The sequence below is a fragment of the Quercus robur genome, chromosome 9 (assembly GCF_932294415.1).
Source record: "Quercus robur chromosome 9, dhQueRobu3.1, whole genome shotgun sequence".
NCBI lineage: Eukaryota > Viridiplantae > Streptophyta > Magnoliopsida > Fagales > Fagaceae > Quercus > Quercus robur.
The window spans coordinates 8598164-8625649 of record NC_065542.1 but is presented as its reverse complement, the minus strand read 5'-3'; the positions used below and the strand labels follow the sequence as shown (position 1 = coordinate 8625649).

The 27486-nt window shown below is 34.2% G+C and overlaps 2 protein-coding genes and 1 pseudogene across 2 annotated transcripts; 1 reads left to right on the top strand and 2 right to left on the bottom strand.

Annotated features, from left to right (window-relative positions):
- The first annotated feature begins 162 nt into the window (after positions 1-162).
- On the top strand, positions 163-2975 carry LOC126699572 (uncharacterized). Its single transcript, XM_050397473.1, has 3 exons — positions 163-349; positions 1773-1932; positions 2566-2975. The coding sequence occupies exons 1-3, from the start codon at positions 271-273 to the stop codon at positions 2810-2812; spliced, it is 486 nt and encodes a 161-aa protein (XP_050253430.1). The 5' UTR covers positions 163-270; the 3' UTR covers positions 2813-2975.
- Positions 2976-5334: 2359 nt separating this feature from the next.
- LOC126699637 (uncharacterized) lies at positions 5335-12116 on the bottom strand (annotated as a pseudogene).
- Positions 12117-13443: 1327 nt separating this feature from the next.
- LOC126699636 (uncharacterized) lies at positions 13444-19285 on the bottom strand. The gene is made up of 8 exons (XM_050397578.1): positions 19014-19285; positions 17345-17489; positions 17083-17251; positions 15735-16005; positions 14689-14954; positions 14387-14602; positions 14161-14263; positions 13444-13926 (listed from the first exon to the last, which is right to left on the bottom strand). Exons 1-8 carry the CDS (start codon positions 19162-19164, stop codon positions 13865-13867), a joined length of 1383 nt encoding a protein of 460 aa, XP_050253535.1. The 5' UTR covers positions 19165-19285; the 3' UTR covers positions 13444-13864.
- Between the last annotated feature and the right edge of the window lie 8201 nt (positions 19286-27486).

Genomic DNA, 27486 nt, shown 5'->3' with positions numbered 1-27486 from the left:
ATATTTCCTCATTTTTGAAAAAAAAAAAATCACTGTAAACTAAAATTTGTCCCAATCAGACTTCTTTGGGTAATTTTTAGACACGTGGCCTGGTTTTAACTACTCACTACAAAGTACAAACGCTACACGTGTAATAGAAAGAAACTGTAATAAATAACTATTTTTAGAAACTGTTCCACAAAGAAAGCATATCATCAAAAAGAACTCTTAGATATCTTTGCTGACACACATGAACTTGATCTTACGTAAGACTTTTTTCATTGAATAGATATGGAGAGTTTACCAGTGGAAATCTGTCTTAAGATTTTCTGTTTCTTGGATCACCAGAACCTTGCAATTGCACAACAAGGTTAGTAACTTCAAAAAATTTCTCTCTTAAATCCAGATTTTGGCTTTTTCTATTTTTATTTTCTTGTGTTGATTTCTGAATTTGGGATCAGATCTGAACTGGGTTCTGAGAATTCAACCTGAAATGTTATATTTTGTCTGTTAGATATTTTTATTTATTTATGATATATGAAGTGGGTTTGTTGAATCCACTTTGTTTATTAGTGGAATTGTTAATTGTCAATGGGGTGTGTGATGTATGTTCGATTTATCTTTTTGATTGAGTGGTTAGGATAGATCAGAGTCTGAGAGTAGAGAGCTGGTGGTTGTTAATTGTGGTATTAGTGTTGATTGGATCATGTTCATGACTGATTGAGCTTTTGCAAGTTCTAAATTATGCTTGGGGATCAATCATCAATGACGATTTGGTAATAGAAACTTAGAAAGTTTGAAAACCTGATTGTGAACACGGTTATACAGATCTCAAATAGAGGAATTGTTCTAGTTCCAGTTACGGATTTTGAGTAGCCAACTTGCCAGAAGGAAAGTTTTTAAATTTAAGTGAAAAAAAAAAAAAAAAAAAAAAAAAAACTGTTATTTTATTTCCCAAAAAAGAGCAATTGATAGCAGGAACAATGGCATGGACGTGTTGATGGGGACGACAGTACGAATAGTGATGAGGGTGCATGGTATAGTAATGTTGGTAAAATTTGTAAACAACACTTTATCCCAAGGAATTTGAACTTAGGATTTGGATGCTTGCAAGTATCAAGTTAAAAAATTCACAGAATTTTTTAATCAAGTTCTGTGTTAACCAAACAAGGGGAATTAACATTGGGAATATCTAAATTACTACCTAGAGTAAAATTTCATCTGAAAAATCCTCATACAATATGCTGCAATACGCAAAACACTCATTGTTTTCATTTGCATTTTCTTATTGTATTCATAGGATTACAACATATTGTGTGAAAATTACATTCTTATTTATATTGTTAAAGGAAAATATCTTATTAACAGGTTCATCTTAGTTCAGATTTCTCTATGATTATGTTTGGTGTTTTTGTTCTCTTAGCCATCCATTTTCCCTTTATTTGGCATGGTGAACAAAATAGAAAAAATCATTTTCCACAACATTATGTGCTTAGCCTAAGTTAAGATATCACCCACTGCATAATGCTGGATTTCTGCCTTGAAATCCTTTGGTTAGTGATGATAAAGTAGGAAGCATGAAGAAAAACAAACATAAATGTGGTTAAAATTGATTTAACTGATGTCTGTTGGTCTCCAGAACAATGATTTGATTGGACTGTAATAATTCTATAATTTATAACTTCCAGCTTTAAGTGCTGGTTTTCATTGCTTTTTCGTTTTTCTGATTCACAGCTTGAGTTTTTTTTTTTTTTTTTTTTTTTCAATAAACATGGGATTTTGCTGCTGTAAAGTATGCAGGAAGTGGAAGGGCTTGGCCTCTGACGACAATCTATGGTCTAACCTATTTAGGGAAAGATGGGGAGGAGATCATGCCATGTTCTATGCTCCTGTTGGTTCAAAATCATGGAAAGATGTGTATGAGGTTCAAGATCGTTGTCATCGAGTTGGATTGTAAGTTCATAGCCCTAGTTAGTATGATTAAGTTCTAAGAAATTCATCACCCCTCATTCTTCACCTTCTCTTTTCCACCTCCCCTCTTCCCCCTCTCTTCACCTTTCCCACATGCCCACATGCATCAGAAGTTTACATTCTTCATCTTTCCCACATTGCTGGCTATCTTTTATAAGGAGAGTTAGGGTTCAAATCCCTTCTCCCCCACTTGTAACGTGTGAACTATAAAAAATTTAAAAAGCTTGCATTTGATGTTGGTTTGTTAGCATTGCATTTGATGACACTGGAGAGATTAAAAAGTTAAAAATTAAAGTGTTTTCTGCTTTGTGAAATTCTTATGATTGAAATTGCTGATGGTCCTCTCCTTATTTAGAGGTAGGTAGATCATGCAAAGTGCAAACCCATTGTAAATTGTTTGTTTGAAGGGAAGATGCATTTTAAAAGACAAAGTAATTATCATAGTAGTTTGATCTTTTTGTGTTTTGTGCATATCTTCTTTGATCTATCTCAAGGTTCAGTCAGATTGAATATGTCTGACTTGGAGCTTGAGTTACAGTAAAATCAGTCATTAATATGATAATTCTGGTTCTAATTCTTGGGCGCACGTATGATAATGCTTGTTTATGTTACCAGAGGCCTGAAGATAATAAGAGAAGGTGGTGACTACTATCTTGTTCACCAAGGTGAAATCCAACGCTATCTGGGTTCAAGGAGGCAAAGGAAAGGTGCAATTAGTTGTACTCTAGATTCACAAAGAGATTTCAATGGTGAAGGATCACAAGAAGAGGGATCCTGTAGAGGGATCTTGGACAAAATACTTTTTTTCATAGGGGATTTGGAAGTTGCCTCTACTGATGCAAAACGTGGCCGGGTGCTGTAAATGGATCTGAACTTCACAAGAAAATTGATGTAAAGTCTCTGTATGTATGCATTACTGTGGAACCGGCTCAGTGTGATTTTTGAAAAAACCAGCTTGGTGGCAGTGTAAATTTTTTGTTGTATTGATTTTTATTTTAACATCTTATATATAAAACTTTAAATGAGATTTTTTTTTTTTTTTTGTCCGAATCATATACATAGACAACTTCACAAGAAGTTCATGCGGTTAAAAAAAAAAAAAAGGTCACATTGTCCTAATACACGTGTGAGTGAAGTCCTACCATGTATAATAATGAGAAGAGTGGGTGGTTAATATAATATAGTTAAGCTTACACTCATTGGCTTAAGCTTTCAATTTAAGTGGTGTGTTCACATATGTTATTTTAACTACTTAATTATAATATCTCCAATGTTCTCTCCTAAACAAGAGACTTGGATTGGGTTTAGCATCCAGTTGCATTGAATCCATAAAGATCATCAGACCTAGGCCTTACTCCCCAACAAGTGGTATCAGAGTTTGGTTGATTAGTTGGTGGTTTGTGTGAATTAAAGATGGATGAGACATCTAGAACCATGATTGAACTGGTGGCACCTAGTGGAATTTGATCCAAGTGTGAACAAGTATGGCTTAAGTTAAGGAAGTGATGATTGTTTTGTCTAAGAAAAGTTTGCTTTGATTAAGGTGGAGCTAATCCTAGAAGAAGAAGAAGATGACTTGATGGAATATGAGTTAAGGTGGAGATTATTGGAAAATTGTCTCAAATTCCAATAAGATTTTTCTTTAGCCGTAAGCATATATAATGAAGATAATTTGGGTTTTTTTTTTTTTTTTTCCCTCTCTTGAGAGAAGTCTTTGGATGTTACAACCCTAGGAAGTGGTTGTATTCAAAGTGGGTGAAGATCTAAGGTGAGTTCACATAAATTTCTAAGGAGAGGGATTATTGTATTTGATGTGGATCTAAAGTTACACATAAACTTGAGAGAATATTATAATTGATTTAATAATAGTGGAATTATTAAAAATTTGTCCTGTACATGTCGAGATATTGCCCTGAAGCCACTTACAATGTTGTCCTCATATATAATACTCCATATGTCCCAATTTGTTTGCCTTATTTGAAAAATCAAACTTTTTAAGAGAATATCATTTATTGTCTTGTATGCGTTATAAAAATGTATAAATTTACAAAACTACCCTTAAATAAATTTATCAATTTTTTTTTTAAAAAAAAAGTGTTATTCTTAATGAGGCGACTAAAAATGTACTTCAATTAGATTGATATTTTTAAATATTTGTTAGTTTTCTTTTCAAATAGTTTTGAAAATAAAATAGAGGTATAATACTCCATATGTCTCAATTTGTTTGTCTTGTTTGAAAAATCAAACTTTTTAAGAGAATATCATTTATTGTTTTGTCTGCTTTATAAAAATGTATAAATTTACAAATTTACCCTTAAATAAATTTATCAACTTTTTTTTTTTTAAAGTGTTATTCTTAATGAAGCAACTAAAAATGTGCTTCAATTAGATTGATATTTTTAAATATTTGTTAGTTTTCTTTTCAAATAGTTTTGAAAATAAAATAGGGGTATAATACTCCATATGTCCCAATTTGTTTGTCTTGTTTGAAAAATCAAACTTTTTAAGAGAATATCATTTATTGTCTTGTTTGCCTTATAAAAATGTATAAATTTATAAAACTACCCTTAAATAAATTTATCAACTTAAAAAAAAAAAAAAAAAAGTGTTATTCTTAATGAGGCAACTAAAAATGTGCTTCAATTAGATTGATATTTTTAAATATTTGTTAGTTTTCTTTTCAAATAGTTTTGAAAATAAAATAGGGGTATAATAGGAACATTAGTAAATTAATAATTTTTATTTTTAGAAACATGACAATATTTTGAGACATTCCAAAATAGAATAGAGAACAATTAAATTGACATGAAGGGAGTATAAGACAAGCTTATATTCCCTATATATGCAAGGGTGTAATACATACATACATATATATTTTGTGTGTGTGTATATATATATAATGTCTCTACCTAATAAATAATAAACTAAACTATACACATTCATGGTATTACATAGAAGCATAATATATTCGAATGGAGTCTTTTTATATTTTCTACATTAAGAAACTTGAATTTGCATGTAAATACCATTGACACACAATTAGAGTATAATTAGGACACTTTGGTAGAAAATTTGGGTGCTTTTAAAATCTAAACACACTTTGCTCCAAATAATAGGACATTAGAAGGATAGATGGCACAAAATCAAAGTGCTCTTGATTGAGAGATTTATAAATATATATGATATTTATTTGAAACTTATCAATGTTTGATAAGGCATACTGCAGGGGAGATTTGTGATCTCCCTTCCACTTAAAGTAAAATTTTTGTACATAAAAAATAATGTCATCAACATTGAATTGAACACCTCAGATAATATACATTTACTCATTATTCAAGGAAAAATATTGAGAGCATTAATTCATAACTGCACTTTCAATCAACATATTAATGGACAAAAATGTAAACAAATATTGCTCTCCAATAGTACAGACTATATAGAATTATAGATCTCTATTAGAAAAGAATAGTATCAGCATTAGAAAAGCAAATCTTTTCTTCCTTGACGAATGGTTGAAGAGACAACTAATCCACTGCCATGTTGATTTAGTGACAGCCAGAAAACAATTACAGAAAGATTGACTACCCCTTCTCCCTTCCTTTGCTGGGTGGAGCACTATCTATCTTTACATAATGTAGCCATCACTATAAAATGAATACACCCTCAATCAGCCGTTTCCAACCTCTCAAAAATTCCTAGTTCTGTTGCTCAAAATCAATTAGATGTTTAATGGGTCTGCCTCGGTATCTTTTTCCTTCAATGATGTCCAGTCTTGTGTTTCTGTAACAAATACAAACACAGTCAACTATAAGCACCAAAATACCATGATAAGTAATGGGTATCAGATGATCCAGGAATATAAATTTAGAGTTTGGATTAGAATTCAGGTTATATTATAATTCATGGACTTAATCTTGGACAATTACAACACAACACAAGCCTGAATGAAGTATGATACAATCCAATTCTAAAGCTGAATAAAAGTAGCAAGACTATAAAGTTTAGGAATTACACTTGGCTTTTCTGCTATCACCATGAGCCACCTCTGCAACAAACATGCTACAAAGAGAAAAATTGAGCACATGCTAAACATAACCGTGATGGGGAATGCATTAACCTTTAAAGACAAACCAAAAGAACTAGTCAGTGACAAACAGTGGGAGGCCATCTACACATGCCCTGGCCAATAAAGTGTTAGGTTTTGTGGAGCCTAGTTGTGTTTGATCCGGATGATGACCCGACCTGAAATAATGTTGGGTGGTTTTTAATGGGAGATTTTCTGAGGCTTAGTTCATGGAGCGAAACCTTGGGCTGACAGGCCCAAGCAGTAGCAAAATCTCAGATAATAGTGAAATCCCTGGAACTCCGTGAACGTATGCCGAACACGTAAACAGTGTCTTGTGCATGTGATTATTTTCTTTAGCGTGTGTTTTCTCTATTTTCTTTCTCACAGGTTTGGGAATTTCGGGTTAATTCCCTACATAAAGTTTCAAATCAACCAACATATTTAAATATTTAGAGGAATGCAAACATACATTGTACAGCACAATGCACACAAAAATATTGAGAGGAATGCGGAAGAAGTTCATGATGGTGTTCCTGGCCTCCTCAGGAATGTACTGGGACCTCATTTTCATAATGGACGGCCAGAATATTCCCACACAACCCTCAAAAGCACAGAAGCCAACAACTTGAATACAGCCTGCAAATGAGATGCTTCCACCTTTCACCTTGGAAGGTGCCACCATGAACCGTTTTGAATTACTGAAGTTAGAAGACACCAGAAGAGTATAAGACCACATCAATATCAAAGTGCTATAATAGAAACATGACATACACTGGTCACAATGGCAAGCAAGAGAGAGGCAGAAGAGACTGAAAAAACAATCTGCATGTAGCTCTCTACTCTGGGTGATGAGCAGGCCATCAACCGAGATGCAAGGGAGCTTCCCATTATTGAAGCCAACATAAATGTCGCAAAGATGAAACCATGAGGGTTGTCCTCATCATTTGGGCTCAAAGCAGGAGTCCAGAGAAACACAAAGGTGCACATCGAACCTTCAAACAGTGACTGTATTGCACCAAGCAATTAAATTTTCTCATCTAAACCATGAAAGGTAATACTAAATGAGGGACAAACATAATGATGCAAAATAAAGAAAATGAACTTCACGGAAACGTATAAATACACAATGAGAACGACAGAAGAATAAGCAAGCCAAAGAAACCAAAATCAGCCTGATAAATGATTTATTATTTTACTCAAAATCAACTTATTAATTCACAATATCCTGGATCCAAGAGAAGGTGACGATTTCATGAAAGAATTTATAAAATGCATTCACAGGCTGAACAAAACCATAAGAAAAAAATGGCAAGCTGTATTGCACTGAGCAACACAATATTCTCATCTAAACCACAAAAGGTAATACTAAAGGAGGGACAAACATAATGAAGCAAAATAAAGAAAATGAACTTCAAGGAAACAAATAATACACAATAAGGAAGACAGAAGAACAAGCAAGGCAAAGAAACCAAAATTAGCCTGCTATATGATCTTTTATTTTCATCAAAATCGACTTATTAATTCACAATATCCTGGGTCCAAGAGAAGGTGATGATTTCGTGAAAGTATTTATAAAATGCATACACAGGCTGAACAAAACCATAAGAATAAATGGCAAGCTAAAAGCTAACAAGGACCAACAGCTTGCCACAGTAAACAGGACCATCTTAAGACATGTTAAGGATCAGAAGCATAACAATCTTTTGAACAAGAATTGAATGGCATAATTGATTGCTGGGTGGAATAATCAGAAGATATGTCCTTGATGCAGGCTCGAACACTCTCTAAAGATATGTACTCTTGAAGATCTATTTTCAGTATCCACATGCTATGATTGTATTTAAAAAGAATAAAACAGATGTATAATTAAAAATGGAACTTTACCGGAAGCAATCGCCACAGTAGCACCCCTGAATTGGGTTAGCAAGTCCTTGCTCTCAGAAGGATTTCCATAGTTCAGAATAAAACAGATGTATAATTAAAAATGGAACTTTACCAGAAGCAATCGCCACAGCAGCACCACTGAATTGGGTTAGCAAGTCCTTGTTCTCAGAAGGATCTCCATAGTTCTCTGTCCATGATGAAAAAATGATGGCCATACCAATAGCAAGAAAGCAGGAAGCAGCATCAAAGGGTGCCACAGGGCCAAGAGCAAACGCATCAACTAGTAAATTACCAAACAACCCAGAAATAATGGCAACAAGACCATTGCCAAAAAATATTGCCTTTGAGAATGTGATTGACAACCATTGTTGTTCAAAGCCCCTCTGCACAGATTAAGGGGAAAACACAATTAATATTTATTAATATGAGAAGATAACATTCATAGAAGATATCAAATATCGGTTGTTAATTATACTGGAAGTTGATTTTAACAAAAAAAAAAAGAGCTGAAAATGTGATAATTTCCAAACTATATCCTTCAGACACCAAATAATGAATTCAGGGAGTAGAAGTAGAAGCAGGAGCAGGACACTTACACTGATAATACTGTATTCTGAAAGAGTTTCCAAATAATTAAACTAGGACAGAACGAGGCAGTTAAATTTTGGAAATTTCAAACAGTACAGGTTCCAGATTTCAGTCTTTCAGACACCCAGGAAAGGGAGCAACCTTTCTTTCTTCCTCTTTTTTTGTTTTCCTCCTTGGAGTACTAGTACTATTTTTCCTTCTAATTACAATATTCTAGAATTTAAAACAACTTGTGGGCAAATGGAATGCTAAAATAACTGTGGAAAAATTATAAGCAGCATAAACATATTTTCTTTTTCGACAAGTAGCATAAATATCTATTTCTGCTAATTACATTGAATTTATTGAGAACTCTCATTAATTATATGTTTACAGTCTCTTTTGGGTATCTCACTGCCGAGGACTGCATCAGACCAGATGCTAGGATTAACTATAGAGATGGAAAATTTGCTTTATATAAAGGTTTTTTTTTTAGGTATTATATAAAGAATTTTATGTCAATACGGAATTGAAAAGATACAAAATTAATTTTTCACTGTGACCGCCCTGCTGGTTCCCTGCTTTGGGGGGGTGGGGAGTGGATAAATAGACACTACTTAGATTTTGGAAAATTAAAAATCTGTATACTGTGCTTGGTCAGTCAAAAGACCTAGAGGGTTCAACCATACAAGTCACCATTTACGTTACTATTCACCTACCTTCAAACACAAAGAGAGCATAATGGCTCCACAGTATCAGCTGAAAGTGATAAACAGTCCCCATTGACTACCCAGCAAAACATTTATATCAACCATACAACTGAATGTGAATTTGCAATTTAACAATCACCATGAAAGGGTAAAGCAACAACCCCTCACCTTGTTGTGTTCTGCTACAAGCCATGACTCAAAAGCTGAGAATAGGAGAGAAGTGGCGATACCTCCCAAAATACGGCCCAACATCAAAACCTTGTATTGAGGAGAATGCTTGGTGATGCAGCTCATTATGTATGCTATGCAGTACATCACACATGCCCTCTTTCGACCCCTGCATTAAGTGCATGAAGGCAAAATATCATGAGAAAATGAATTCAATCAATAACACATGACAAAATGCAACAAAGTTCTACGAAAATCTCACTGTTTGTCAGCCAGAGATCCAACAATTGTCCCAAATAACATGGATGAACCAAACCCAGCAATAAACAGCTGTCCAATCTCCCCTTTTCCAAAACCATACTGACTATAAAGATAGTAGACATAAGGACCCTGCAGCCAATCCCCGGCTATTGCCGCATAAACAGTAATCCATTAGGCAAAGAATTACAACTATCACCAAAAACTTCAACATAAACAACTAAAACCAGAATTGATATTTATAATGACATGCAAGATCAATTTATCATTCACCTTGATTACCATAATGATGAAGATGCAGTCATGAAGTCTAATATTGCAGATATAATATTCAGGCTTACCAGTTTTGGGTGAACAAAAGATTCCAACAAGAAATAGGACTCCTTGTATGAATTAGGGGATTCCCCTTGGGTTGCTTTCTCTGCAATAATTGTTACCTGTCTATTCATTAAGCTTTTTATTCATTTATCTATTTTTGGGCTAAGTCTAATTGGTAGGCTGTAAAACCCTGAGCCTGAGTTTGGCTAGTTCAGCCCTGTACTTTGATTTGCTTTTAAGAAAGTTTTTCATTCATCAATATTTATTAAACAAAAAAAATTGTTATCAAAATTTAAACGGGTTTATGTGGCTACATAACTAGAAATTAGAATGTCCAATATTGAATACTTATTTTTGTCTAGAGTAACTAGTATTAGATCTTCAAATTTTTATCTATATCCACTTCATGTTTCTTCCTAATGAATCCCTGTGACTCAATATAAGCCAAAATAATGTAGATTTATAAGAGTGCTTACCATAAACCAAAAAAGTACATATTGATGAGGAAAATATGAATATATCCACTGCGGAGCAAGTATTATGGTTTAGAAACTAACTAGATCCAACCAACTCAATCATTCACAGACCAGAACATAATAATACCACGCCAATGACCATAGGGAACAACAGAAACAGAGGATGTCCAAAAACATCAACACTCCTCTTGGTTCCCAAGAAAACAATGAAAGAGTGCTGTGGCTCAAGTGGCACTTCGTCCTCCCACAATATTGGGTGGAGGGCAAAGTTGTGGGTTCAAAACCCATTGGTGCATGTCCCAAATTTTTTGGGTCAGCTTTGGATCCTCAAAGAGTAAAAGCTTTCAAACTAAGCCAAGTAGTGGTACAAAGCTCAGTTTGAGCAAAACCTTCTGTTCTCTCAATTCCTAATCTACACCAGATACCATCAACTTCAGCAATGCAATCCAGATCCACTGTCTCAACCACTCCGAAATCAAAGCAACAAACTTTCAATAACACTTTTGCGCAAATTTCAAAAGCAACAAAAGCACTCCCAAAATGTTCAATCAACAAAACCCAGATCACCAAAACACAATGCCACCATATCCCAAACCCAAAAAACAAAAAAGACCCAGAATTTCTTTTCTTCTTCTAAAGGGCCTTTGTAATTCACAGACACCAGATCAGATCTAAATTCACCAAACCCACATACATACAGACATATAATTACACATAAACATAGAAAAAAGCGCACACATTGAGATCTCAAAGTAACTAAAAAAGATACATTGAGATCTGAAGAGAGGTAAACTAAAAAAGATCCAGATGGTATATAAACGAATTATACATGTAAAGCTCTGGTGTTTGGAACTGTGACTCACCCATCATGAGAGAATAAACAAGAAGGTAATTGTTCTTGAAGGAATTGAAAGCAGGTGTGGTGGTGATTCGATCTTCGTTATTTTTGCTCAGCTCCACTGCTGCCATGCACCACTATGATAGTTGACACAATGACTGATTGCGAGAAAGCTCCATTTCTCGCAATCAGTCAAGGTCTCAACAATGATAGTTTCCATGGTGGAATTATCACCCGCATGAACGAAAAACCCACTTCAGCTCAGAGATTTTGGACGTAGAAATCGGCAGCTTGGACGAAATGGAGCGCGGCAAAAAGGACCTTTCTGGCAATTTATCTTTAATGTACGGCATTGGCATCACCGTCCCCTTCTTTAACTGATGAAACTGCAGGCTATATATTGGACTCCTAGACATATATAGGCGTTAAAATTATAACAAACATCTATAACACATTGACCCAACACAATTAACAGGAAGCATTATCCTACTTCCATCTATTTGTGAGAGTCAGAGTCAGAGTGCTTACAGTGGGAGATGTGAGAAAGATAAAAAGAAGGAGAGAAGTCATGGGGGCTGAGTTTTGTGTGCATTATTATTATTTTTTTAGAGCACTGGTGGGTTTGCAGGGTTATAGACTAGCTAGCCGGAAATTTATTGTAGTGCAGGTGAAAGAGAAAGAAAGTAAAAAGAACAGATATCTGAGAGAAAGAGAGGAACCATACAACTCACGCACGACGTGAATGAATACGTTAGAGATATCATGAAAACGGAGTGATATCACTCAATTTTCATGATCTACCGTCCAAACCGAATGGGTCTCACATATGACTATCTGATTAACTTAGTTTTGGATCATTGTTTTCATGACTCACCTGGCACACAAAGTATGAGTTTGGATAGCACATTTTTGCACTATTCAGTGCGTCTGCATTTCATTTTTGTGGGTTCATAGCTACTGTACATGAGACCTGCAACTTAGAAAAAAAGTAAATTTAACTTTAAAACGGGGTCTCACGATACTATTCACACATTTAAAAATTATTTTATTACAGTATTTTCAGTTTTTAGTTCTCAGTAATAAGCAGTATCCAATGAAGTTAATTGAATTTTCAGTTTAATGTTGCCATTGATGTTTGGTCCGTTTGGAAGATTGATTTCTAGAAATGTAATTGGGAATCCATGGTTAAACATTATCAATTTCCATGTAGTCTAGAATGACTCAATGAAGTTATCTTATGGGACCATTAACAGGACCATCTTAAACTATCAATCTCAAACAATAGGCTAACCAATGGACTCGTGCTCACCAACGTAGGGGCAATTTTTCCTGTTTGGTAATATTGTTCTAGTAACGTTATGTAAATGTTATAGAAATACAAGTAGGTGAAAAAATGTTGTGAAAATACATGTTGTGTTATTTAAACAGCATGTTTAAATAACACAACCAAACAAGTCATTTCACTCTACAACACAACCAAACAAGTCATTTCACTCTTTCATAAAATTGCAAATCACTAACAAAATCAATGAATATAAATTTTCAAGAGAACTTGGCTTTGATTTTTTTGATAAAAAAAAAATCTATAAAATATTTTTAGTAAATCTATAGATTTTTTTCATGTGAAATAATATTTTTTAAGGGTACTTTTTTAAAACAAAATTAGGCAAAATGCCTGAATTTAAATAAATTTGATACTTAAAAAATTCAATTAAACGAAAATAAAGTTATAGCACTAAAATGAATTTCGCATTCAATTTGTATTTTAACCCAAAAAAATTGCAGTAAAAATATTATTGAAAAAAAAAATTAAAAAGGCAAGATCCAAGAGCCAACTCTAGAAATTTGGCAAAAAACTGCTCATAGAAGCATAATATATTCGAATAGTCTTTTTATATTTTCTACATTAAGAAACTTGAATTTGCATGTACATACAATTAACAAACAATTAGAGTATAATAAGGACACTAGGTAGAAAATTTGTGTGCTTTTAAAATCTAAACACACTTTGCTCCAAATAATAGGGCATTAGAAGGATAGATGGCACAAAATCAAGTGCTCTTGATTGAGAGATTTATAATTATATATGATATATGATTGGTTGTATGAAACTTGTCAATGTTTGATAAGCCATACCCCAAGGGAGAATTGTGATCTCCCTTCCACTTATAATAAAATTTTTGTACACAAAAAATAATGACATCAACATTGAATTGAACACCTAAGATAAGATACATTTACTCATTATTCAAGGAAAAATGTTGAGAGCATTAATTCATGAGTGCACTTTCAATCAACATATTAATGGACAAAAATGTAAACAAATATTGCTCTCCATCAGTACAGACTATATAGAATTATAGATCTCTATTAGAAAAGAATAGCATCGGCATTATAAAAGCAAATCTTTTCTTCCCTGAAGAATGGTTGAAGAGATAACTAATCCACTGCCATGTTGATTTAGTGACAGCCAGAAAACAATTACAGAAAGATTGACTACCCCTTCTCCCTTCCTTTGCTGGGTGGCGCACTATCTTTACATAACGTAGCCATCACTATAAAATGAATACACCCTCAATCAGCCGCTTCCGACCTCTCGAAAATTCCTAGTTCTGTTGCTCAAAATCAATTAGATGTTTAATGGGTCTGCCTCAGTATCTTTTTCCTTCAATGATGTCCAGTCTTGTGTCTCTGTAACAAATACAAACACAGTCAACTATAAGCACCAAAATACCATGATAAGTAACGGGAATCAGATGATCCAGGAACATACATTTAGAGTTTGGATTAGAATTCGGGTTATATTGTAATTCATGGACTTAATTTTGGACAATTACAACACAACACAAGCCTGAATGAAGTATGATACAATCCAATTCTAAAGCTGAATAAAAGTAGCGAGACTATATAGTTTAGGAATTATACTTGGCTTTTCTGCTATCACCATGAGCCGCCTCTGCAACAAACATGCTACAAAGAGGAAAATTGAGCACATGCCAAACATAACCGTGATGGGGAACGCATTAACCTTTAAAGACAAACCAAAAGAACTAGTCAGTGACAAACAGTGGGAGGCTATCTACACATGCCCTAGCCAATAAAGTCTCAAATCAAGCAATATATTTAAGCATTTAGAGGAAAGCAAACATACATTGTACAGCACAATGCACACAAAAATATTGAGAGGAATGCGGAAGAAGTTCATGATGGTGCTCCTGGCCTCCTCAGGAATGTACTGGGACCTCATTTTCATAATGGACGGCCAGAATATTCCCACACAACCCTCAAAAGCACAGAAGCCAACAACTTGAATACAGCCTGCAAATGAGATGCTTCCACCTTTCACCTTGGAAGGTGCCACCATGAACTGTTTTGAATTACTGAAGTTAGAAGACACCAGAAGAGTATAAGACTATGTCAATATCAAAGTGCTATAATGGAAACATGACATACACTGGTCACAATGGGAAGCAGGAGAGAGACAGAAGAGACTGCAAAAACAATCTGCATGTAGCTCTCTACTCTAAGTGATGAGCGGGCCATCAACCGAGATGCAAGGGAGCTTCCCATCATTGAAGCCAACATAAATGTCGCAAAGATGAAACCATGAGGGATGTCCTCGTCATTTGGGCTCAAAGCAGGAGTCCAGAGAAACACAAAGGTATACATTGAACCTTCAAACAGTGACTGTATTGCACCAAGCAATGCAATTTTCTCATCTAAACCACAAAAGGTAATACTAAATGAGGGAGAAACATAATGAAGCAAAATAAAGAAAATGAACTTCACAGAAACATATAAATACACAATGAGAATGAAGAAAGAATAAGCAAGCCAAAGAAACCAAAATCAGCCTGATAAATGATTTATTATTTTACTCAAAATCAACTTATTAATTCAAAATATCCTGGATCCAAGAGAACGTGACGATTTCATGAAAGAATTTATAAAATGCATTCACAGGCCGAACATAACCATAAGAAAAAAATGGCAAGCTGTATTGCACTGAGCAACACAATATTCTCATCTAAACCACAAAAGGTAATACTAAAGGAGGACAGAAGAACAAGCAAGGCAAAGAAACCAAAATTAGCCTGCTATATGATCTTTTATTTTTATCAAAATCGACTTATTAATTCACAATATCCTGGATCCAAGAGAAGGTGACGATTTCATGAAAGTATTTATAAAATGCATACACAGGCTGAACAAAACCATTAGAAAAAATGGCAAGCTAATAGCTAACCAGGCCCAACAGCTTGCCACAGTAAACGGGACCATCTTAAGACATGTTAAGGATCAGAAGCATAACAATCTTTTGAACAAGAGTTGAATGGCATAATTGATTGCTGGGTGGAATAATCAGAAGATATGCCCTTGATGCAGGCTCAAACACTCTCTAAAGATATGTACTCTTGAAGATCTATTTTCAGTATCCACACACTATGATTGTATTTAAAAAGAATAAAACAGATGTATAATCAAAAATGGAACTTTACCAGAAGCAATCGCCATAGCAGCACCCCTGAATTGGGTTAGCAAGTCCTTGCTCTCAGAAGGATCTCCATAGTTCTCTGTCCATGATGATAAAATGATGGCCATACCAATAGCAAGAAAGCAGGAAGCAGCATCGAAGGGTGCCACAGGGCCAAGAGCAAACGTATCAACTAGTAAATTACCAAACAACCCAGAAATAATGGCAACAAGACCATTGCCAAAAAATATTGCCTTTGAGAATGTGATTGACAGCCATTGTTGTTCAAAGCCCCTCTGCACAGATTAAGGGGAAAACACAATTAATATTTATTAATATGAGAAGATAACATTCATAGAAGATATCAAATATCGGTTGTTAATTATACTGGAAGTTGGTTTTAACAAAAAAAAAAAAAAAAGCTGAAAATGTGATAATTTCCAAACTATATCCTTCAGACACCAAATAATGAATTCAGGAAGTAGAAGTAGAAGCAGGAGCAGGACACTGACACTGATAATATCGCATTGTGAAAGAGTTTCCAAATAATTAAATTAGGACAGAATGAGGCAGTTAAATTGAAGAAATTTCAAACAGTCCAGCTTCCAGGTTTCAGTCTTTCAGACACCCATGAAAGGAAGCAACCTTTCTTTCTTCCTCTTTTTTGTTTTCTTCCTTGGAGTACTAGTACTATTTTTCCTTCTAATTACAATATTCTAGAATTTAAAACAACTTGTGGGCAAATGGAATTCTAAAATAATTGTGTGGAAAATTTATAAGCAGCATAAATATGTTTTCTTTTTTGACAAGTAGCATAAATATCTATTTCTGCTAATTACATTGAATTTATTGAGAACTCTCATTAATTATATGTTTACAGTCTCTTTTGGGTATCTTACTGCCGATGACTGCATCAGACCAGACGCTTGGATTAACTATAGAGATGGAAAATCTGCTTATATAAAGTTTTTTTTTTTTTTTTTTTTTTTGATAGGTATTATATAAAGAATTTTATGTCAATATGGAATTGAAAAGATACAAAATTAATTTTTCACTGACCACCCTGCCGGTTCCCTGTTGGGGGAAGGGGGTGGGGGATAAATAGAGACTACGTAGATTTTGGAAAATTAAAAATCCGTATACTCTGCTTGGTCAGTCAAAATACCTGGAGGGTTAAACCATACAAGTTACCATTTACGTTATTACTCACCTACCTTCAAACACAAAGAGAGCATAATGGCTCCACATTATCAGCTGCAAGTGATAAGCAGTCCCCATTGACTACCCAGCAGAACATTTATATCAACCATACAACTGAATGTGAATTTGCAAGTTAACAATCAACATGAAAGGGTAAAGCAACAACCCCTCACCTTGTTATGTTCTGCTACAAGCCATGACTCAAAAGCTGAGAATAGGAGAGAAGTGGCGATACCTCCCAAAATACGGCCCAACATCAAAACCTTGTATTGAGGAGAATGCTTGGTGATGCAGCTCAGTATGTATGCTATGCAGTACGTCACACATGCCCTCTTTCGACCCCTGCATTAAGTGCATGAAGTCAAAATATCATGAGAAACTGAATTCAATCAATAACACAAGACAAAATACAACAAAGTTCTATGAAAATCTCACTGTTTGTCAGCCAGAGATCCAACAATTGTCCCAAATAACATGGATGAACCAAACCCAGCAATGAACAGCTGTCCGATCTCCCCTTTTCCAAAACCATATTGACTATAAAGATAGTAGACATAAGGACCCTGCAGCCAATCCCCAGCTATTGCCGCATAAACAGTAATCCATTAGGTAAAGAATTACAACTATCACCAGAAACTTCAACATAAACAACTTTTTTCCTTTTCAACTAAAACCAGAATTGATATTTATAATTACATGCAAGATCAATTTATCATACACCTTGATTACCATAATGATGAAGATGCAGTCATGAAGTCTAATATTGCAGATATAATATTCAGGCTTACCAGTTTTGGGTGAACAAAAGATTCCAACAAGAAATAGGACTCCTTGTATGAATTAGGGGATTCCCCTTAGGTTGCTTTCTCTGTAATAATTGTTACCTGTCTATTCATTAAGCTTTTTATTCATTTATCTATTTTTGGGCTAAGTCTAATTGGTAGGCTGTAAAACCCTGAGCCTGAGTTTGGCTAGTTCAGCCCTTTACTTTGATTTGCTTTTAAGATAGTTTTTCATTCATCAATATTTATTAAACAAAAAAAATTGTTATCAAAATTTAAACGGGTTCATGTGACTACATAACTAGAAATTAAAATGTCCAATATCGAATACTTATTTTTTTCTAGAGTAACTAGTGTTAGATCTTCAAATTTTTATCTATATCCACTTCATGTTTCTTCCTAATGAATCCCTGTGACTCAATATAAGCCAAAATAATGTCGATTTATAAGAGTGCTTACCATAAACCAAAAAAGTACATATTGATGAGGAAAATAATAATATATCCACTGCGGAGCAAGTATTATGGTTTAGAAACTAACTAGATCCAACCAACTCAATCATTCACAGACCAGAACATAATAATACCACGCCAATGACCATAGGGAACAACAGGAACAGAGGATGTCCAAAAACATCAACACTCCTCTTGGTTCCCAAGAAAACAATGAAAGAGAGCTGTGGCTCAAATGGCACTTCGTCCTCCCACAATATTGGGTGGAGGGCAAAGTTGTGGGTTCAAAACCCATTGGTGCATGTCCCAAATTTTTTGGGTCAGCTATGGATCCTCAAAAAGTAAAAGCTTTCAAACTAAGCCAAGTAGTGGTACAAAGCTCAGTTTGAGCAAAACCTTCTGTTCCCTCAATTCCTAATCTACACCAGATACCATCAACTTCAGCAATGCAATCCAGATCCACTGTCTCAACCACTTCAAAATCAAAGCAACAAACTTTCAATAACACTTTTGCCCACATTTCAAAAGCAACAAAAGCACTCCCAAAATGTTCAATCAACAAAACCCAGATCACCAAAACACAATGCCACCATATCCCAAATCTAAAAAACAAAAAAGACCCAGAATTTCTTTTCTTCTTCTAAAGGGACTTTGTAATTCACAGAGACCAGATCAGATCTAAATTCACCAAACTCACATACATACAGACATATAATTACACATAAACATAGAAAAAAGCACACACACTGAGATCTCAAAGTAACTAAAAAAGATACAGTGAGATCTGAAGAGAGGTATACTAAATAAGATCCAGATGATCTATAAATGAATTATAAATGTAAAGCTCTGGTTTTTGGAACTGTGACTCACCCATCATGAGAGAATAAACAAGAAGGTAATTGTTCTTGAAGGAATTGAAAGCAGGTGTGGTCGTGATTCGATCTTTGTTATTTTTGCTCAGCTCCACTGCTGCCACCACTGCTCCCAATCCACCAAACAACAAATAGTAGAAAATTTCCATTTTTGGTTTGCTTTTTGGGTTTTCACAGTCAGTTACTAGAGAGAAAGAATGGAAATGGCGGAGCAAAATGTTATGTGTGTTCTCTGCAGAGTGAGATACACTGTGAGATACGTGTGAAGAGAGATTTGTATGGTATATATATATAGGTGGAGGAAGATTGGGGTTTTTATCCTCTGCTTTCCTTCGTAGTTGTACAATGTTTTTGTTGTTGTACTTTTGACTTTTGGTTTTTTTAAGTTTATTAAAGAATGTTCAAGTTATGCTGTGTGCTCAGCTGAACTAGCAGCTACCATCCCAGGAAATCAGAGCTGGATTACTCCAGAACTTGTGTAATGACTTTGTTTTATTGGTATCAAAAAAAAGTTATGCTGTGTGCTCATGTCTCTCCTATGGTCGGTTAACTGGTGCTCTTAGAACATTTGTTACTACTTATTTTAAGAAAATTTTAATACTGTTGTCATAAAAAATATAGAAAATTGTCAAAAAAGTTAATTAATTTTTTCTTTTTCTATAAAAAATTTCTATAAATAGTTTCTAAATCAATGCTGCATCTATTAACATTTTTTCCTTGTATGTTTTGAGCTTTAGGCAAAGGAGCTGAATATGCGTACATCAATATTTAATTGAAGAATAATGCTAGAAATACAAACTATTTTACAAAAAATTTTACAAACTGCTCATGTGGTGAGTGATTACTGGTAAATGAAAAAATGATATTAATGATAGGTCTAGATAAAAACCAATAACTTTCTCAAAAAAAAAAAAAGATAAAAACCAATAAGAGGTTAGCCACATCAACATTTTGTAAAAATATTATAAAATAGTTTGTGTCTGTAGCATTACTCTTAATTGAAAAGGTAAATTTCAATTAGTTAAATTGATAAAAAAAAATGTCTATAACTAAAATATTTAGATTTGAATCTTGTTTATATTAAAAATTAATTGATGTCATGTGATAAATATAATGTAATGAGTAATTATTGGTAAATGAAAAAGTGATATTAATGATGGGTTTAGATGAAAACCAATAAGAGGTTAGCCACATCAACATTTTGTAAAAATGTTGTACAATACTTTGTGCCTGTAGACTTACTCTTAATTGAAAAGGTAAATTTCAATTAGTTAAATTGATAATAAAAAATTGTCTATAACTAAAATATTTAGATTTGAATCTCGTTTATATTAAAAATTAATTGATGTCATGTGATAAATATAAAAAACTATCAAAAAAATTAGTTTCCTATAAAAAGTTTTTATGAATAGTTCCTAAATCAATGCCTTAAGGCACCCATTAAATTTTTCCTTATATGTTTTGATCTTTTGGCAAACAAGCTTAATATGGGCACATCAGTATTTAATTGAATAGGTAAATTTCAATAAGTTAAATTGGTAAAAACAAATTGTCTATAACTAAAAGATTTATATTAGAATCTTATTTACATTAAAAATTAATTGATGTCTTGAGCTCATGGCAAGAATAATAATCATGAAATAACCATAGTTTTAAATCTTTTTTTTTAAGTAATCAATTGTATATTTTGCCAATTATATAAATCTGAGAATATTATTCTATGTAGGTGGGGTTAACTAAAAAAATCAAATTAATTTGAATCAAGATTTAAACTAAGTTTTTTTTTTTTTTTTTCTTTAAGTAGAAGAGGGAGGCATGAACTAAGGATGGGAGGAGCCTATCAAGCTACAAGCCTATTAAAGTGAGCCAATTTATAATATGATTTTTTTTCTCAAAAATATTTAATGAATACAATGATTGAAATTAGAAATCAACCAGTCAATATAAAAGTATAGACCTTATGTTGGAGACTGGAGAGTATGGGTTGTGCCACGTAGCACATTCTTTGAGATTATCATTGTGTGGACGAGGCTCCTAATCTCATTTAAATGGACTACCAAGATCATTTCCGAGGATGCATCTCGGACCTCGGGGACAAGCATTGGTTAACCACAAGATGAGCACAAACTGACCTTGGGGACGAGTAGTGACCATGAGAAGTGCATGAAGCTAAAATATCTTCTTCTTTTTTTTGGTAAAAAGGGGGATGACATTAAACTAAACAGAAAGCCAAGATTCAGGGCACAGCTTGTTTACAAATAGACCATGGCTATCAGCCTCAAAGAAAGGAATGACGTCCACAGGTGGACTAGAGAACACAGTAAAATCAGAACCCATAGAAGTGCCTAACTTAGCCATATAGTCTGCGCATCTATTGACTTCCCTATAGACATGTCTAAATCTTGACTGAGGGATCTAAGAAACCAACTGCCGGCAATCATCCATAAGGGAGGAAATAATAGAATTAGAGTTTTTCTGATGAGAGAATGCATCTACAATGGCTTTGGCATCCATTTCAATGATCACAGCTTGGATGTGAGCTTGTAAGCATAAGAAGAGACCATCCCTAAGAGCCCAAAGCTCAGCAAGAAAACTGTTTGCTGACCCAATTCTCCTAGCGTAGCCAATGACCCAATTCCCTTCCTCGTCTCTAATTACACCTCCTCCTCCAGCCAAACCAAGACTCCCACTAGATGCTCCATCCGTATTAAGCTTCATCCATCCAGTATCGGGCTTCTCCCACCGGATCCTTCTCAAAACCAATTTTTTGGTAGCTGTAAAGCTACACGCACAATGCATATATTCCAATGCTCGAGCCTTTATTTCTTTAGCAAGATTAGGACATTGAGGTCTTCCTTTGAATACAAATTGATTTCTATTTTTCCTGATCAACCAAATAGCAAATAGGAACACTTGATGCCATTGGGGTTGCCCTTCATCAAACTTGGAATCAGCCTTACAATTGGAGGTGAGCCAATCTTCTAAACTCTCTGTAAAAAGGATGGATCTGCTGGTGATACACCAAGTTGCTGCCAAATATTTCTGACCAAGGGGCAGTCACGCAAAGCATGTAAAATCGATTCAGAACCAACCTGACAGGTAGGACAAACAATATCCAAGTTCAGCCCTCTTGCCGAGAGGCATTCCCTCACACCAATGCTTTTGTGCATACACTTCCATACAAAGGTTTGGATTCTAGGCAAGGTTTTAAGTTTCCAAATCCATTTCCCCCTGAATGGAGCTTCAATATCAGGTTCTAGCGTTAAAAGGTTCGCTAATTTCATGTCAAATACACCTTTAAAGGACAAATTCCAAGCCAATTTATCTTCAGATCTAGAAACTAGAGGGATTGGGGTAGCTTGGATGACCCGTTTAATGTTGTTTGGCAGATCCATTTGGATGTTTGACCAATCCTATCCCCCCGGATGTCCAACACCTTTAATCTTGAGATGCAATGATTCACGGGTCAAAGGGCCTTGGATGGATTGTCTAAGGGGGTCGAGAGCTGACCAATTATCTTGCCAGAAGTCAAGATTGCTATCAGACCCTGGAATCCATCTAACACCCTTCCTAAAAGTATCCTCTCCTTTTTTCAAACCCTTCCAAATTCTTGAGCTAGACAGCTGGTTCTCATTCCTCGAATTTACTCATTGATGATTACAATATTTCAGTCTTAAGACCCTTGCCCATGGAGCATTTTTTTCACTATGAAATCTCCAATTCAACTTCGCAAGCAAAACCGTGTTCCTTCCTTTAGCCGTTTGTAATCCCAGCCCTCTATGCTCTTTTGGTCTTGTTACCTTCCTCCAACCCACCCAATGCATTTTTTTCCTATCTTCGGATGACCCCAAAGAAAGTTCCTATTTACTCTATCAATGCCCTCCAAAACCCTACCAAGAAGCATATTGCACTACATAACATAAGCTGGTATGGTCGAAGAAAAAGCTTGGATGAGCACTGCCCTTCCTGCCAAAGACAAAAGGTTCGCCTTCCAACCAACCAGCCTCTTCTTAACTTTATCTAAGACGAAATTAAAATCCTGATTGGATCTCCCACGGTGCTTAATAAGAAATCCAAGATACTTCCCCAAGCAGTCCGTCGACTGAAATCCGAGGGTGGAGCTCAACTCTTCCTTACTATCTTGATCAATATTCGGGGAGAAGAAGACTCTTGACTTGGCACCACTAATTGTCTGACCTGAAGCCTTACAGAACATGTCAAGCACCTCTTTAACTACCTCACAGTTTTCAAGAGTGGCCTTGGCAAAGAGAACCAAATCATCGGCAAAGAGGGAATAAAGTAGACTCGGCATGGGTTACGAGGGAGATGAAAGGAGAAGGGTGTAGAAGCTATCCCCTCTGCATTAAATGCATGACAACTTCTCCTTTAACCGCATTAATGAGGAAATGACCATGACCAGCGGTGGCACAGCTCAAATTGCACTACAAAAACTTACTAGTACATTCCGGATGAGACAGAAGTCCTGGGAATGCGATCTTAGCCCTCCAAGTGTAGGACTAAGATAATCTATATGTAAATATAAAAGAGAAATGAAGATCATTATGAGGGGATCCCCAAAAAAAGAGAATAGAGAGAGAGAAAAGAGAGCTTTGGAACAAAGAACTGAAATATTGGTTCAAAGAAGAAAGAAATACATATATATATAACAAACATTCCTCAGGCCTGATCGATGATCTTTTTTTCTTCATAATTTGTGGTCTAAGTCATCTCATTGGCATCTTTTCTCATTGTGATTAATGTTAACTTGTTAAGCGATCAATATCCAACTTATTCTCTAACAAATCTATTGTAGTGAGCTTATTGGGCCATATTCTGGGTCATTTTTGGGCCGTGGATCAATTCACCCCCTTACAATCTTTATTTAGACTTTTACTTCAACAAGATTTGCATTTATATCAAAATATGAACTCATTGAATTAGCCAATAGAGTAAATGCATCTGAAGTTGTGCATTAATTATTTTATATTAAATGAGTTTATATGATTATTTTTATAAAATCTATATAAGAAATAGTAATTTTTTGTTGGAATAATAATAATTTATTTACAATATGACATTCTTCTTCATGTTTAGTTGCTTTGACAACAATTGACACAAAGGCCATAGAAAAATAAATAATTATGAATTCACTAAAATTAATCTTAAACACTTATATTTCCTAACTCTTTATGTAATTAGAAAGATTACTAATACAGTAAATATGTTTATTTGTTATATTAATTATTTTAAGCATAATAAAATTTTAATATCATTTTTCTAAGATTTATATGAAAAGCAATTGAATTTTTTTTTAATGTGAGAAACAATTGATATGAATTGTAGTTTTTTTCTTTCTCAAATTCAGTTGTTTTTGCAACAACTGAAACAATGTCCAACAAAAAATAAAAATAAAAAATTAGTAACACACAACTAAGAATGTAAAAAAAAAAAATAATTGAAGGATATTTGTATTTTTGTAGTAGGCATGGAACATGCCTATCTATATTAACTACTATATCATACAATTTTTCAATTTGTAAACACATATATATAGTATGATCAAATCACTACACTACTCTGATTGTCTTTCTATTTTGTCTATAAAAGAACTAAATAATACTATTTTTTAGAATAAAAATTATTAATTTTGTTTTTATACATTGATAGTTAGGGTGAGGATTTGAACCTTTTTATTTTTATTTTTTTTTATAATAATGTTTATGGGTCAACCAGTTAAGCTACAATATTGAAATATTGAAGAAAAAAAACTAATAATAAATTGCACTGCATATCGTGCGGGAAATCAGCTAGTGAAATATAAATACAAGTGACAAATTAATTAATGGAGTTATGACCCTTAAAGGTTTCATTATTTAATTCTAAATAAGGACAAAGATCTTTATTTTTATTTTTTATTTTTTTCATTTAATAGTTGTGGCTCTTTGATTTTTTAGGGTAGAGGCAATTGAACCCGGGCATGAAGAATTGGAGAAATGAAGAGTCGTGCAATTGAGAAGGGGAAGAGCTAAGAAAAGGAGAGAGGGTTTTGAAAGAGTAAATTATGAAATCTGTCAAAGTAAATCCATATGTAATTTATGAGTTGATGACACCGAAATTAATAATATTATGCAGTCCCCACGTAGCACCAAAATTAAGGAATAATTAAAGATAGATCGTAGAGATAAATGGTAGAAAATTGGACTCCAATTATAAATTTTAATTGAACTCTTTCTGAGTTTTACCTATTAATATATATAGATCCATTTTAAATAAAATTCAATATACTCATTCATTTATTTTCTTTTTCACTTAAAAAAACTCCCATACGATGTGAAAATAAATATATGTTGCTAAGAAATGGGTACAGAATACAGATGCATGTTTTGGTTTGTAAATTATATTTCGAATGAAGCTAATTCTTAGGGTTTGTTTGGATATTGCTTATTGCTGAAAACTGAAAATTTATTACTGAAAACACTGTAATTAAATAATTTTTAAATGTGTGAATAGTGCTGTGAAACCTAGTTTTAAAGCAAAATTTGTTGAATTTCGTACTTGCAGGTCCCCTATACAGTGCACGGGACCCAAGGAAAAAACGCCAAACGCAAACGTCCCCTGTTTTTAGTGCAATCCAAACGAAGTTTTAGCGTGCATTTGGATTGGGATTATAAATGAAAATGATTTCACTATTCAGCTTATTTTTGCTACTATTCATGGGCCCACTGTACTTTTTGACACTGTTCATGGGCTCCACTGTACTATTTCAACTAATTTTTACCTTTATCTACAATACTTTCAGTAATAATTTTTCAATTTTAGCAAAATAAGCGGTATCCAAACACACCCTTAGTTTCATGATTTTGCCAATTGGGGAAAGGAGGTAGTATTTTCTATTTATTAATTTAAAAAAAGGTGTAAATGCACTTTTAGTCCCTACATTTTGGCTTTTTTCCATTTTGGTCCTTACATTTTAATTTTACCACTTTTAGTCCCTAAACCAATTAGCACGTGTTATTTTCGTCCTCTTTGTCAGTCAACAGACGGAAATATCTGAGGTGGCTGATGGAGGAATTAAAATATTATAAAAAATCTACTGTAGCACTCATCACCCATGCCACATGGGTTTCCCGCCCCTTTAGAAATTTATTAATCAATTTTAACAAAATAAAAAAAGAAAAACCAGAATTAAAAACAATAAAATACATAAATTTAGATCTAATTCATTTTGAACGAGAACACACAAGAACATGACCATAGATTTAAGCATCAACACAAGAACATAAGAGCACAAACTCAAAACCAAACACAAACTCAAATTTAAAAACACAGAGAACACAATAACAAACATAAACTATTTACTCTCAAAATAAATGCCACGTCAAATCCAGAAAATCGTACAAACCCATCAAGAACACACAAAAGCGCAAACCCAAAAAAATCATACAAACCTAGAAATCAAACACAGAAAAATCATAAAAGAATATTGTACCCAAAAAAAATCAATCCATATATATACACAAACCAAATTATCCAAAAGAAAAAATATATTTAAATCCGAAAATTAAATCAATACAATCATTAACAAAATACCCACGAAATTGAACAAAACTAGCTCAATCCCTCAACAATACCAACACAAAGCAAAATATCTCAGCCTCTCTTTAAACCCACCAATGGACCTAGCCAATCCAGACCTAGAAAACCCAGCTCTACCCACCACCTGCGACCCAAAAAAACTGATCCAACACCACTGATCTAACCCAGCCACCACGATCTCCACCTGCACCAATCTAGGTGTGCGTGTTATTACACATGTTACATGCTCACAAAGCCTCACAACACTGAGCATACAAACACATATAGCCAACACTTACCCTCTGTTTTGCCCTTTAACCTTTACGTCTTATTTTTGTGGATCAAGCGCCGTTCAAGATGCTCTTAACTTGTAGATTGGAGAGTAGCTTCTAGATTTTGGAGTAAAGAGATTTGGGTTTAAAGAGAGTGTTTGTTGATTTTGGGCTTAGGTCAAGAGTCTTGTGAGTGTTGGGTTCCGTGGTGGTGTTGGCTGAGTTCCGTGGTGGAACAGGGAGGCTGTGCCTCGTTTTGGATCAAAGAGAGAGAAGCCAAGGTCTAGAGAGAGATGGACTCAGATCAGGTTTTGGGTCTCAAGTGTTCAAAGTGTGTGAGATCTAATTTGAGTGGTAGAGAGATTGGAAATGGAGGAAGCTTCGGCCATGGTGGCCATGGAGCTTCGACACAGAGGAGAGGAAAGAAAATGAAAATTAGATAGCATTTTGTGTTCATCTTATATTCAAATATGGGTTTGTGTTCTTGTTGAAGATGAAACCAGATCTAAACTTATGTATTTTTTAAATTTTAATTATGTTGTTTTTTTATTTAGTTAAAATTGATAAATTATTTTTAAAAAAATTAAATGCTGATGTGGCATTTTTAATATTATTTTATTCGTT